Source organism: Oculina patagonica, chromosome 1 (assembly GCF_052425735.1).
Source record: "Oculina patagonica isolate OP01 chromosome 1, crgOcupat, whole genome shotgun sequence".
NCBI classification, from domain to species: Eukaryota; Metazoa; Cnidaria; class Anthozoa; order Scleractinia; family Oculinidae; genus Oculina; species Oculina patagonica.
The window spans coordinates 47,901,039-47,916,996 of NC_135758.1; the positions used below are offsets into that span (position 1 = coordinate 47,901,039).

Consider the following 15,958-nt stretch of genomic DNA (forward strand, 5'->3'; position numbering starts at 1 on the left):
CATATCTCTCCCAAGAAATTGTAACGATATGATAGAATAAAGCTTTGTAAGCAGTATAAAATGTAAAGTTAAACAATAGATCACACAAATATAAAATCCTCTGGAGAACTAACGCAACCAAAACGAGAAAACTAGAAAGCAGAATGGTTAAATTATTTTTCCGATGGCTTTGAACATTAGAGCGATTTGGACAAGATTGAATTTCCAGCAAACAAAAAATAGCAAAAAGGAAATCAATAAAGTTCAATTACTGGTCAAGTCATGTTAAACAATACGAAACAAACTTCAGGCAGCAAACGGCAGCTTAAAATTTATTTACATAAATAATCTATTCTGGTTTATCAATTCACCAAGATTCATCAAACACTCGAGCATAGTGGTGACCGAGTCTTTCAATGTTATTAACAAAGATCGCCTTAACTACTTCCTTTTGAGTCTTGAAAGCTGCGCCTGAAACATAAAAAAAGAAAACAAAAACAAAACATGTCACATGTGAGCAATTTGGAGCTGGGATAAATTTGCTGTACAAAGTACAGATAACAGCAAAAATTCGGTAGAAAAAAAAAAAAAAAAAAAAAAAAAAAAGAAAAAAAAAAAAAAAAAAAAAAAAAAAAAAAAAAAAAAAAAAAAAAAAAATTACACTTCCTCTATCTGAGTAGGTTAGCAAACAAGATATTTTGTTACCTTGTTGCCATCTTTGTCGGGTAGCTTCTGCTGTCATGGCGGAACTTGGAGGAGGAAACTCCTAAGAGAAACACAATACATCTATATTCAGACATTTCCTAGCAATCAACTTTTTCATTTTCTATCTTTGCGTGAACTTTTTATGCACTGCTTTGGAGAAAAATACCTTACTCAAAGGTTTGAAAAACATTGTATATCCAATAATATCCCACGGGTTGTACGTTATAGTATTTCCCGCCATAATTTCTCGTGTCATTTACAACTTCCAATGGTTTGCCGCCGTAACCTGCTACGCGCCGTCACAGCCTCCCGTTGTACGTTTCCCGCCAAAAGATGTCGCTTCCTGTCACAGCTTTGTTGTTTCCCGCGGAAAACTTAGCACGAGATAAAATAATCATGCAGTGCCTTCTGTGGTATATATTGCGAATAGCCCACTCGGGACTTGTTTTCTCTTTTGTATAAACTTTCCCAAAGGCCCATGTATATAACAAAATATCAAGACACTTGCATGAATGCATGGCTACTGTTTGTTTAATAAAAACTCTAAAGATATATCGTTTTGTTGTTTATAAACACAGGAAAGATAAAAATGTCGCACGCACCTTGAGCACTTTCCACATGGTGTTGAGCACGGTATAAATTTCCTTTGGTTGAAGACGACCAAACACAGCTCCAACACGACTTATAGGAGGAGGCAGCCAACTTGCCTAAAGAAATCAAACATCATTAACATAATACTAGACTAGTGAAGGAAACTTTCTTTTCCTCTAAGGTAGATCTAGGGCGAAGGCAATAACTTGACGAAGAAATACAATTGCTTTTTGCTTAACAAAACCGTGAGGTAAAGAACACTTGAACATAAACGTCATCGACAATTCAGAAGTATCGTTAAGAACAACATGCAACTCCGAAGGTTGTGGCAATGAGACAATGCAAATATTCTTAATCTACCTTCTCGGTTTTCGATTTTAAAAGGCAAAACACTTGCACCTCGCGTATGTGCAAAGATTTTGTCAAACATACCTCTGTCATAATGTCAGTAATGAAACACGTGACCTTGAAATTGAGCGTTGATTGGTCAACTGATGAACCTCTATACACCTCCCAGTAAGACATGATGGTAGCTAATAAACTGGACACTAAAGGACTGCATTTGGACAGCGATGACACACCTGACAAAGATAATTAACACGACTTCAAATTACTAGAGACCTTCCAGCCTTTCCGTGTTGCTACTTTTGTGGTCTTATTTCTCCTCAGCCTGGTCAGGAAACTTTGTATTGTATTCTTAACAAAGATACTTGGTTTTCACAATGTTTCCCACCACCCAGAGTATAAATGGGTAACTGGCAAATTGCCAGCCAGGGCAGCCTGACAATAATTCGGCTGTGGGGGTGTGTAGCCTGCGATAGACTTGCTACTCCAATCCGGGTTAGAAGCAATGCTTTAAATCGCTTTAAGTGCCAGCCTAGTAAGTCAGCAGCTACCGAGGGTTCATGGAAGTCTTTTTTATTGTATTTTAATAGGGTGGCGTTTCATCACAGCCACTTCAGTTAAATTCATCTCAACAGTTTAGATTGCATTTGATTTGGATGATGTTTCCATGTGTTTCTATGTTTCATAACATTGGCGACGTAACTTATTTACCTCTAGCAACGATGCTAACAAGCGCCCACAAGATTGGATTGTCATCAAAAGTTTTCTTTATTCGCAAATCTCTGCAAGAAACAAAGGTACAACAGTTTGGACAAGAGCATGATTTGTGTCACAAAATGTGGCCCTGCGACTTTTCCTCTCAAGTTGTTGTTCTCGTTTCGTGTGTGCTGAGCACGATACGAGTCTCTGCGACGGAATAATTGTAAAAAAAGGAAAGCAATTATACGGTGGATAGTGGTGTCTCTTTCGCAATCCGACTACAATCTGTTTGGCTACACAGGAACTAATTGCACGGATACACAAACTTCCTTAATCGATCGATAGAAGCTAGCGCTTGAAGGGTACGAATCGAATTTTTTTCATGTATTATCGCCGAAAAATATTTGAAAAACGTCAATAAGTTCTTGGGACAGAACTTCCGGTGTGTGCGATCTTTAAACCTACCGTTCAATTGTAAACTTGAGACTTTCGTCATCTGGCCAGTCAAAGGTGATGGGAACAACATCAGGACAAACGAGTTCCATTAACAGCAGTGATAAAGAGTCAACGTATTTATGATGAAGAGTCAAGTTGCCGCTGTCTGCATCCTCCTGGTCACATGTGCACAGGATAAACACAACATCCACCAACACTTGGCTTGTCTGTTGCCATGATTGAGGCTGAAATATAAACACTGTCAGTTTTAACACCACTATATAAAAACAAAGAGAACTACTTTGCAGTGCAGTTTTATTTGGAAGAAACGGACGATGTATGATTCTTTGTTTGCCACAGAAAACATGATTTCTAACATCTCTTTTTTATTTGAAAAAGCGAGTTGATTTCTAACGTCTCTTTTTTAGTTGAAAAAGCGAGTTACCTTAATTTAGAAGCGAGTTACCTTGCCAAACGTTTAATTTACAGACAGAATTTGCCAAAATCGCGAAGCCATGTTGTGGAAGGGGTTGGGGCAAAGAAATTTTCAGAAAGTGCAAAAAAAAAAAAAAGGTCGAAGAGACTTTTCCTCCATCGATTTGATTTCTAACGAATAATACTCTTTGTTTTTACTCGACAGAGTTTGAAATAGTTGTATATCACTGAAAACTTGGTCGCTTTGTGCGGCTCAGCTTTATGGTAAAAAAATCCTAAAATCACACGTTGCATTACATCAAGGGTACCTCTGCTTTGTTAGCTGTTTTCGTCCTGCCGTTTTTCTCAATGTCGCCAACAATTCCACTGAAGAACACAGAGGAAGGAGTAAGAGGAAGATGTGAAGAGATGTGTGGATTTCTGTTTCGCTCCAACAAAGAAACTTTGATCTTGGTCAAGTTCTTTTCTGAATCAGTTGGTTCAGCTGAAATAACAATAATGCAAATAAACCCCATCTCTACTATTAAAAACTCTGTAGGTAGGTCATTATCCCATTCAAACAAACAAATAAATAAGCAAACAAACAAATTAATATCTCATGAAAATTTCTACCTGAGTTTTGTTATGCACATAACTGCATTGTACTTTATTGCTCATAAATGTTTAAAATTGCAATAAAAGTGAATAATTAGTAAATAATAAGAATGTTGGCAGAGGCCTCAACAGTTTTAAGCCTATGACTGTGGGGCTGTGTAACAAAGAAACAAAGGACTAAACGGCTCTCTTATCCAAGAACCCAGGGAGCCGTGGAACGACATCAAGAGCAGGGAGAAAAAATAAAATGAAAGAGGAGTCTATTTCGCTCTTTTCAAAGTGTATAAAACAAGCTCAAGAACCTCGCTAATTAATTTGGACTTACCTGGCAAAATTCCTCCAAATAAAGAAACATGCTCCTTTGAAAGAAAGAAAAACAATTATTAAACAATGACAAAACAACACAAAAGGTTGAAAGTGGCAGATTACATTTATTTAATACCTAACGCATGCTACAATCAAGAATCTTGGTACATGTAGGTTTAGTCCTAAAAAATGAAACATTCATATAAAGAATCCAAACACATTTTCAGCCGAGACCCTTGATTCGTACAGCTGCACCACTGTCGCAATTTCAGAAACAGTCAAATCCCATCAGTGGATTAAAAGGCTTCTATTTGTTACTTCTTAGATATATATTCTCCTTCTGTTTTGTTACCTTTTGTAAAGTCCCTTCCACCAGCAGCCTCAATAAATACAACCTGCATCTATCATCTTTGGAAAGTAAAAGAAACATCTTCCTACAAAGTTTGATGGACTTCACTGTTTCTGCGACACAAAAAAGAAACAAAACTCACTTGGACTGGTCTAAACATAAATGCAGTATACCATTAGAAAGAACAAAGTCACATGTCATGCATATCAAGAGAAAGGGTTTTCTATTGACTTCTAAATTGAAAGGCTTATCGTTTTAGAACTGTGAAAGCAAAAACTTCATTAAAGTCTAGACTGGTAAATGTTAAGTTAAAGTAGACTTGCATTCGAGCCAAGTGGCCCATTAGGCCGGAGCTTAGCATGAAGCATGAAGAGACTAGCAGTATTTCTACCTTCCCCTGGGATGCTAATCCATCGCAGGGTTACTCCCCAGCATTAAATTCGCCGGTACCCATTCAGTGTATACACCTGGGTGAAGAACTTCTACATGTACGTCCAAGCCTGCATATTACGTTCCTTATTTTGTGGACTACTTGATAGCAACGAAATTGGACCATCAGAAATACAAAGAAGATCTTTGACACCGGTGGGATTTGAACCCATTTGCCGACGTTACTTATTCGGCTGTATTCGCAGGCTAGTGTTTCAAAGCCCTTGGATGGGAAATGTAATCTACACAAACATAAGGCCGTTGGCTTTTGTATGGCGCAACTCGCCTTTAAACATTGGCACTTCAGACCAGAACACTGAAGAAGGGCCAAGCCCAAAACGTCTGTTCATTTTTAGATTTTTGACACTTAAGAGTTTTTTTTAAAATTTCTTTACTATAAGGCGCCCTTGCCTGTTATTTTTCCATCTTGTTTGTCCAGTTTGTGAAGCAGCTTGTAGAATAACCCGACACAGTTACTGCATATCTTCATCATGTTTGACACTTTGTCTGGCAGGGTTTTGTCCAAGGACAGAAGAAGGGCAAGCGACTTTAAAGAAACCTCCAGGTTTGGATGAATCAACAGATTGGCAAGAACACTGTGATGTCTCTGAAGTGATGCACACAGCTTCGACCTGCAATGTTATTGAAAAAAAAAAACGGTCAAATCCAAACTGAAAGGGGCAGTATCATGGCGATTTTGATGCATTTTCGCCATAACAGAGCTAAAATCATGCCTCAGTAGCTTCACTTATTTACAAGATGCGACTAGAACACCAAGGTGAAGATATTACGTAATATTTCAAAGGAGAGCAAAATGTATTTAATTTTTTACGATTTACCCATGGCACATGGGCAGAGTTTGAAAACGTCTCCCAGACGTTTTCAATTTTTGATTGAAATCTCATGTCTGTATAACTCATGATAACACCTCTACAGAGTTAGACCATCATTTTAAGGTTTCCATTAAGAGGTTTTTTGTTAATATAAATATTTCTTTTGACTTTCACTTTTCGGAGTGATTCTCGTGATACTGCCCCTTGAAAAGACCCAGACCTTCCTGGGCATTTGCGCATTTATGACGTTCATGTAAAGCCCAGGAAAGACAAAACATAATTAACTTTAGTGCTGTTAGTAAGATTCCCTTGTCCAAAAGAAAACGGGGCTTGCAGACAAAGAATTATTTACAACGCCACATGCAGAATTTAGAAATTGGGTAACACGAAACTTTCACGCATCTTGAAGGCTTGCCTTCCTTAAAGCTCACTATAGGTACGTTGCAAAGGTTTATGTAGCCATGGAAAACCTGTTGTAGTTTCATTTTCAATGTGAGTGTTATTGTTGTATAACATACCTTGACAAAGGTTGACTGCCATTCTCAGTGGAAATTAGTTGGTGAAAATTACCCAGTAAACGCAATAACTTCAAAGAAAAAAACACACATAAGTTGTAAGTTGATTAGCAGTCAGCTACATGGACACTGTTACTGTTATGTTACAGATCTTGTTTCTTTATAAATGTTTATGAATGAGTCAGAGTTATGGTGTCGACCACAATGTACTTGGTTCGTGTATGTGTTGATGCATATTACTTCCTGTTCGTAACAATATACTTGCTATGATTAGGATGTTGTTACCCAGAGAATGGTATATTTAGCAGTAGCAAACGAGCAAGATCAATCCAAATAATGACAGTAATGACAGCAAAGAAAAATGTTTTTCCTTCCTCTTGCTTAAAGATCGAGCCGGATGGAAAGACAAGCCCCGAAGCCTGAAATGCCTTGGAACGATCTTCCTGTGCTGCAAAACAGGTCCTGTCTTGAAGTAAGAAGGCTGCTGCTGCTTCAGGCTAAAAGTTTGCAGCAATACAACTAAGTTTTTGAGGTGAATAATTTCTTAGAAGGACTGTTTATAGCTTTATACAACTAAAAAACATATTTGAAAAAAAAAAACGTATATGCAACTAAAAAACATATTTTATATGTCTTTTTAGCAGGACGAAGTACAAGTTCAAAACAATCGAGGACATTCTAAATGTATGTATCGATCATGTAACATGTGACATGTTTGTCATACAGTACTGTACCTGATTTGAACTTGAAGCTGCACCGGGATATTTGACGGTAGACAGACAAGTTTTGACAACATCATCCAAAAGCTGAGTGTAGTAAAGTTCCAGTTCACAATGAAGTTGAACAAACAGCTGAAGCTTTAAAAGAACCAACACAGTCACACAGTTAATCACATCCGTCTGTAATTATAATACCTAGATGGTTTTTGACAAATGCCCGCCTGCAGGGGTAGAGGATAGACTGCTGTATGAAAGGTCACAAGTACAATAATGTTTGTGGGGAGAATGTTCTCTTCAAATGTATGTGCATGGGTTGAAGGACTGAATCTTTCAACTCAAGAATAATGATGAGGACGTTGTGCATGTACATGACAAAAAAAAACACTAAAATTATAGAATGAGATGGATTTGAATAAAATACTTATTTTAAAGGGGCAGGGTCGTCTAGTGGATGGATTTGTGTTCCGTAGTCCTGAACTCAACTCCTCCGCGCTTTGTAAATAGCGCCAACTGGTCAGCCTCCTACCAGTTGCGATTTTTGACAAGACTTAGTTTTTGTATGTTCTATTTACATAATTTATGTGTTTGTTTATTTAGTGACCTCAGTTTGCACAGTAGTGTTAAATACCTTGGCAGCACAAAAAAGTAACTGTTATTGTTGGGGGGCGTTTTTTTTTGTTTTTTTTTTTGTGTTTTTGGGGGTTTTCCTTCCCCTAATATTTATTATTTCTTTTAATGTCTTTTTTAACACAATGATAACCAAGTTGTTCATCACTTAGCTTCATCAGTGCACATGGACTTTAAAACACTCAAGTTAGTGATGCAATGAACTCTATACCATGGGTGAATGCAACAATAATGTCATTTTAAGACCATTAATCAGCTACTACATTGACTAGGCATGAACTGTGAAAGCTAGTAAAAAATACTTACAGAATGTGCAGATCTGCAATTTATCAGGACTAGGTTGAGAATTCCTGAAGCTGAAGTTCTTCCACTGTGAATGGCTATGATGACCAACATTTGAAAAATATTTGCAACCCTGCAAGCACAAGAGATTCACAGTTTGCTATAAGCGAGTTATACTCGTAACAAAAATGTGTCACTGACATCTCATCACAGTTATTTTGCACATGCTGTATGCTGGGTTGTTTTACCATGTTGCTTCAAGCAACCTCTTGACATTTCTTTCTTCTATTAGCTCCACTAGATTTTCTTATTTTCCCTTCACTGGCAATAAAGATATGTTATGTAGTAAAGCCAGTATAGAGTTTAGTGGCTCAACAGGCTGTAGCCTGTTTCATGGATGATGGTTGAAGGTTGCTTGCGGTGACTCCCTCACTAGGTAGTGACAGCCTGCTTAAGAATCCAGGCTAAACAGACTGGAGATTAACTCTGTTTTCTGCAACTTAAAGCTACTATTAGTATTCCTACTCCCACTAGATAGGATGCCAGCTTGTTACGAGGCTACCCCTCCCCCCCCCCCACTGCAGTACTATGTCAGGTTGCTTTGACTTTCAGAGAGTTCAGACTTCAAGTTGTGACTGATGTACTACAGGACCTTAACATACAGGCATGCCAGCAGATCTTACTTGTTGCCACATGATGTCAGTAGTAACTTGCACAAATCTTTTGAGTGAGAAGCCATTTCTGTAAGAAATTCGCTCTCTGTCTTTCTGTTATCCAGGGAAGCCATGCAAGTGTTTTTGTAGAAGAGGTTGTGCCTCTGAAGAGCAACATCCTGAAGTCTGTTTAACAGCAGTCCCTGAAAAATAACATTTAAAATTCATTCTGCCTTCAATAGTAAAAAATACTTATAAGTTTTTTTAGTTCTCATAATAACTGTTTTTATTGTGAAGTCTACACATAGTCTCTGTACAAGTACCAGCAACTCACTAAGGATGACAGACAAGTAAACTATCAACAGACAAGTGAACTTTCTAAAGGTAACTTACTAACCATTATATGACTAAATATTTTCTGCAATTCAGCTTGGGTGACATCAAAATCCAAACCTAAAAACAATGACAACACGTCTAGCATTACTTAAAGTTAAACAGACTATTACAAGTACATTATATGTCTTAGCAGTTCTCAGTTCTTTATTGATGCCATTTATACACACATCCATGTACACAGGTGATCTGTGCATAAAAAGAGTTAAGTCTAAGGAACAGGCTTCAATCTGGTATGGCTCAACGCAGGTAAAAGATGGGTGGGTTGGAAGGTACTAGAGTCACAGATGGAGCCATTATATGCACAGCCTTTTTATACAATGTACATTATGTACATGTAGGAGACAGGAAAAGTAAAACTGAGGCAAATGCAAGCCTAGAGTGTTATTAATTAAAGGGACCGTGTCACGGATTTTAGCCAAACTTAGGCATAGGAAATGACCATCAAATTTGTTTAAATGTATAAAATAACCTCTTAAAACAGTGAAGGGATATTTAAATAACACACCAAATGCAAAAGAAGGTATGGATGGCCAAAAGTGTCGAAGATTGAAACGGATTGCGATGTGGGCTTTTGAAATATGGTCCGGCGGAACAGTTTTCAAAGTTAATCTTGTCTGCTTGTAACTTTAATTTATGACGCCCGGGAGACACATTTGACTGCAATGAAGCTATGGTTTTGTCATTTAGAATCATAGAATTAATTTCTTTGCAAACATTAAGTTTCATAGCGAATATTTGGCAAAATTTAATAACATAAGATTAACTTAGCCGTGACACAGTCCCTTTAATATAGACTTAACGATACTGTAAAATAATTACCACTTTTTATAAGCAGCTCTATATAGCTATTGTAGGAATATAAAAAGAGCAATTTTGATCTACAGTATATTTTATTGCAAATTACCTCTATGTTCAGGTTTCTGACAGTTTTCAAGTAGAAGCTGGAAAACTTCAAGGGCTCCTTCTCCTGTGTTTTTGATGACATTGACTACTGATGACACCAAGCTTTGGATATTATCAAAATATTTATTTAACATTTATTTATACATATGTACCTGCCATTTTAATAACTGAAAATAAATTAAAAATGACTGTCATCATCCACATGCAATATTTTAATTGGTACTGCATGTTCTGAGTAAAAGAACCAAGGCTACTTATTAAATACTGACAATAGTAATAAATTATTTTTATATTTCATTTAGTTAACTTGTTATAATCATAAATGATCAATGATCACCTCATTTTCCTTTCTCCCCTTTTCTTAGACTGTTCCAACAATTGGACAAGAACTTCAGGAGTCACTGACAAGATTAAACAAAATCAGCCATCAGGAACATTGATGAATACAGGTATTTATACCATGTCATAGAAAATACAGCCAATAGAATATAGGAGGTTTTTTTGGTTTTTTTTTTTTTTTTTTTTTTTTTTTTTTTTTTTTTTTTTTTTGTATAATAAGTTAGTGTCAATGAACATTAAATGGTGCCATTTTTAATTTTACAGAAGCTACATGTATGTTAAGGATAGTGCATCTTGAAAAAAACTGGCCATTTTTTTTGATTTTGTTGTTTGTATTACCTCTCAGTTGTCACCATCCTTGTTTATTTTTGGTTAATTATAACTCCTTGGTGTATTTAATTCTCTATTATTAGAAACAATTAATTTCAATTAAGGTTTCTTTCAATTTGAAAGTGATTCAGAAAATCTGTACATCAGAAAAAGATGCTCTTTATGACTCTGCTTTTCATTTTGAGACAATTTGTAGTACTGTATAACATACCCAGTAAAATGATACTACTGACATGAATACATCACTAACTGAACAACATGAGATAATTAAGCATTTAATTCAGAACATACTGTAGAACTAAATAACATATGTTACATGTACTTACGGACATCAATGAACTCTGTTATAGTTCCCTTCAGTAAGTTGGGTGACAATGTGGCAATGTGAAGAAGAAAGGGTAGAGTGGAAAGCTGTTCTTCTCTTTGAAGATCTGACTTTGCGGAGTTTGTTATACTTTCCTATGAACATGCAAAACCAAATACAACAAGGTACATGTACTTCCAGTTATTTAAATTATAATCACTGTATGTCTATTTCAATTTACCGGTAAGTTCAATATTACTATTGATCATAGACACCTGTTGAAAGGTTTTTTTTTTTTTTTCAGGCTCCCCCTTACACCTTTCCTCCGTTGCAGATTCAAAACAGTGGTCATGTGATGATAAAAAATTTGATGACTGCATGATCAGTGAAACCTCAAGATTTGTCTGGAATTACCTTAAGGTGGCTTAAAATAGTATAATCAGAATTGGACATGCCCATGCATGCCCCTTCGGTGTTCTATTGCAACTATATCAATAATGTTTAGGAAAATCTTTTAGTAAAAACTTGTGTAAGTTTTACAAATGGACAAATCGATGGTGGAGGGAGGCACTGTGAAAGTAATCTGTCACTCTTTATTTTGCCATGCAGCACAGCATGATGACCCTGGCCAAGTTTGAACCTGGACCAGAAGTGCTATAACCACTTTTCTACCATGCCATAACAGCCAATCAGATAGGAGAGCCGCGACGGTATTCCCAACTTCCCATCGTGCGCTGCGATGTCCAGTAGGGCGACATGCAGATAGTACCCAACACCGGACTGGACCCAGTCACTTCTGAACACACTCGCCTAAGGCGGCGGTGAGGGAATCCAAGTATACCACCGAAAGCTTGCATAACTAGTATTTCTACAGCACCTCCCACAAAACATACAATACAAATACACTGTTAACAGGTTAATTAATTGTTAATAAGTTGCCAACTGCTTTGAAGACTTACATGAAACAAAGCCAAGAGATTGCTCTTGATTTCTTGAGAATGTTGAATAGAAAGGTATGTAAGAACATGTACCACAGTGGGGGTCATCACAGAGGCATCTCCCCCCCACCCCCCCCTCCCCCAGAGGATTGACTCGCTGTGTACTCTTTTAATGCCGTGGACAGCAGCTTTGGAATAAAAACCTGATGAAAACGAGACCTGCAAATAAAACATTTTTACTCAGCCATTCTGTGAAGAATAACACGATTCAACAAATTGACAAACGTTAATACACAATGACATAGACAATTATGTACACCATACTGCACTTCTTTCCAGTAATACAGTCGAAGCTCTCGTAAGCGGACACCCTCGGGGCGCAAAAAAAAGTGTCCGCAACTGGAGATGACCGCTTACGAGAATGGTTCTCGTATGCGGCCACTAGAGGTTTAGAGGATAGATGGCCGCTTACGGGAGCTTCCAATGCTAACATAATGCTAATATGCATGTAAGTGGTGTTTCGAAATGTAACCGGACGTGGATGACGACAAAACAAACACTAAAATATGGTACTGTAATTACTGTAAAACCATTGTGACGAACGGCGATGTGAATTTGACTGATAAAAACAAGATACAGAGGTTTTTAATAGGAAGTTTTTGGGATGTCCGCTTACGGGAGCTTAAAAACAAAGAAAAAGTCTAAGTCGTAATCTCTGAAAGTGTCTGCGGCCGCTTACGGGAATGTCCGCTTACGAGAATGCAAAAATACAGAGTTTGTATGGGAGTTAAAACGGGGTTTCAAACAAGGCGGCCGTAAGTAGAGCTGTCCGCTTACGAGAGTGTCCGTTAAGAGAGCTTCGACTGTATACTCTATACCAACTCAGTAATTACCCAATATGAGCCACAACCCAATCCAGATGCGGTGAGCTGTTCATAGCTATTTGAAGTAGGCACTGCACACAAACATCAGCCTGGCCACGACCAACTCTAAAGTAACAGAAAAGAATTACAGTTACTTGTAGTATAATATTTATAATATATTTATGACAAATTAAAAGCTTAGCTGTTACACATACATTTACTAGATAAAAGTACATTATTTCAGTTCATTACCGATCACTCAACTACTACAATTTGTGTTTTACAGTGTCTATTTGCTGACGCTTACTGCATTTGTACTATAATTTCATTACACACTTTGTAGCCACCTTTCTTAATAAATAATAGGCAATATTATATTTAATAAACATTCATAACATACAACTTGTACATTTGTAATTAATGATGTACAAGTCATGTACTCATACATGTATGTTGCTGTAATTAAACAAATAATTTATACAAAGGTATGATTGGTGGGCAGTCTTTGCAGTTTTATGCACTTAACAGTAACAGATTATGCACTTACCAGTACACTTACAATAAATAGAGATACCTTTTTTAAAAGCATGCTACTTTTTGGTGTTTTAGCATAGAACAGAATATGGGCAAATATTTGACAAGAAATTAACTTACAATTTTGCACTACAGTGGACTGCAATATCCATTAATCTCTGAACAGCAGGAAATAACATCCACTTATGAAGACCCTCGCTGAGTGACATTGTGATACTTGCAGCTGTGATCAAAGAAACATAAATGTGTTTAAAAGTGATATTAATACATTTACACTTCAAGAATTTAAAACATTTGTTACACAATTTAAAGAGAAATAAATGACAACTATGAACTAAGTTAATTTGAGGATCTTAAGTTGAAAGGTATGTGCCACTTGTTGTTTCGTCTAGCGTTCTTTATTTAAATAAGAAGTAGTAAGTGCTATGAATCTTTACTTTTTAAAATTGGGTAAAAATGTTTTTAACTCCTGATTTGATGGAAAAATAAATTTAATACACATGGCCTTGTTTTGACTTGATTAAAGACAGTCACTTATTATTATAATAATATGATTATAACTGAACTTACTTATCATACTCGCAAATAAATCATGGAAAGGGTATACCATATCTACATGTACCCAAATACAGAAACTAATCTAACTCAAAACTCTGGGTATTGTATTAAATACATGTACACAGAAGTCCATTGTACACACTCAGGTAAAGGTTGTGGTTCAAATGTTACTTTCCTTTGTTTTGGGGTATGGTTACGTAATACATGTATATTAGAAAGCACATATATACATGTATGATAACAAATTTAAAACAAAGGCAAATAAAATTTAAACCAAGGATAAAATTGAAACACAAAATAAAATACTGTATTCATTGGAAGACACAGGACTGGTGTACTAATTGTGTTAAATAACTGCACAATTGACACAAAATTAATTTATTACTTATCAAAGTTTTGTAATCCATGTACCTCTTCTCCCATTATTTTTTGTAACAACTTGTCCAAGAAGATCTAGAGACCACTGAAAAGTAACACAACAATTTTTCACTGCTTTGTCATTTCTAATTTGTTAGTCACCTAATGTACAGCCCAGTTCACTTTTTAATGCTTATTGTAATTAATTAATTTTTACTGTGAATCACCAGGATCTACACATTGTTACATGCCCATTTGTAAGAAGAAATTGTTTTACCAGTGAGCGTCTAGCAATCATTGCTTACTTTTATTTAAATTCATAAGAGATGTACAGACTGTATTGATGCAGAGGGTCTTATAACAACAGTAATGACAACATATTATTGTAATCAAATCAAAAACTTTAACATGTTGACTGCATTTAAAATATTACCTGGCAAATAAGAGGAGCCCAAGCAGTGGGATTATTATCAACAAATCTGCAAACAACTTCACTGACACTCTGCAAGGCTGATGTCAACTCTGGATCATGAGAATCAGGATAACAGCCTGTACTTCCTGCCACACAAATTATACATGTACATGTAAATTTGAGAAGAAAAATAAGCGATAGGAAAATAGAACGACGTTTCGATGACGCCATGTCATCATTATCATTGAAGTTAAAATTATAATACGGAGTTCAGGCATATAGTGATCTAGGGTGTGATAACGTCGTTCTATTTTCCTATCGCTTATTTTTCTTCTCAAATGATTCACAAAACATTTTGTTATTCGACATGTAAATTTCTTTTCGTTAATGATGGCTTAAAATGTTAAGACAAACTGTATCATTTAGACAATCTCCGAAGTCACAAATTTCCTGCTGCAAGGTACGCCAATTGCTTTGTACTGTGCTGAGATTTCACTCAAATTAATCCTCATATCCCAAGCAGGAGGTTTAATAAGGCCCCATTTGGAGGTCTCTGAGTATCCCATGTCCCATTAATTTTTGGCCTAAATATCCTAATCTGTTAACTCTTGTGGTTTGTATCCATAACCTTGATGTTTGATATCCTGGAATCTTTTTTTTAAATATCCCGTATCCTGTTAATTTTCCCCCCAGAAAATATCCTGTATCTCGATAATATTTCCCCCAAATGTCCTGTATCCTGATAACCCCCTAAATTATAGGGTTTCTTGTTCATACCATAAATTTAAATTTTTAAACCTTCCAGTAGGCTTTAACCATGCAAATTTAGTTTTTACTGGAACATCTCAATAATGATCATTTTTTGTTTTGATTTCACGTCAAGAAATTTTAAATTGCCTTGAATCATAACAGCAAAAGAATCATTCATTTTTTCAATGTTGATCTGTTAAGGGAATACAAATAAACCTCACCAGATAATGCCTGTCTTTCTAATTCCACCACGTACTTCTGAACAGCTTCATGAAACACATCACAGAGTTGTTCCAACACAGCATGTCTTGCACAAGGAAGAGAATGCCATAACACAATGGCGCATTGCGTCTTCTCCACATTAGATAAGATTTGACCTGATTCGTCCTTGCCGCTCAAAAATGACTGCAATCGCAGCCTTAAATTCTATTTCCAGACAAAAATAATGTTGGAGATTAGAAATATTTACAACACCTAAACCAATTGCAATACTGTTCCTTAAAAAAGCGCAAGTACATTTCTGTAAATGTACTCTGTACATCACAGTTAATACTGTAATGCTGTGTGCCTGCATGACTAAAATTTAATTTTCCGGGTAGATAAGCCGTTTATACCCTGCTTCTTGGCAATCAAGATGGAAAAAATAGGTAAAGGGATTAAAAAAAATGAAGAGTAGTTTTAAACAGCCGTAAACTACTAAAGCAACCCTCAAACAATGTTTATCTTTTACCTTGGAATCTTCTGCTACCTTGTCCGCCATCTTGCATCTTCTACTAGT

The 15,958-nt window shown here is 36.3% G+C and overlaps 1 protein-coding gene across 1 annotated transcript; it reads right to left on the minus strand.

Moving 5' to 3' along the window:
* On the minus strand, positions 1–15,946 carry LOC144634721 (integrator complex subunit 5-like). Its single transcript, XM_078493759.1, is given in 26 exon segments — positions 1–450; positions 685–745; positions 1,287–1,391; positions 1,708–1,856; positions 2,332–2,402; positions 2,785–2,999; positions 3,498–3,673; positions 4,109–4,142; positions 4,442–4,551; positions 5,279–5,499; positions 6,219–6,286; positions 6,950–7,072; positions 7,868–7,976; positions 8,527–8,699; positions 8,894–8,949; positions 9,797–9,897; positions 10,133–10,196; positions 10,791–10,923; positions 11,728–11,832; positions 11,835–11,925; positions 12,600–12,695; positions 13,224–13,326; positions 14,073–14,124; positions 14,452–14,576; positions 15,402–15,606; positions 15,911–15,946. Coding segments are annotated over 26 exon segments (2,880 nt in total). The 5' UTR covers positions 15,941–15,946; the 3' UTR covers positions 1–346.
* Positions 15,947–15,958: the final 12 nt, after the last annotated feature.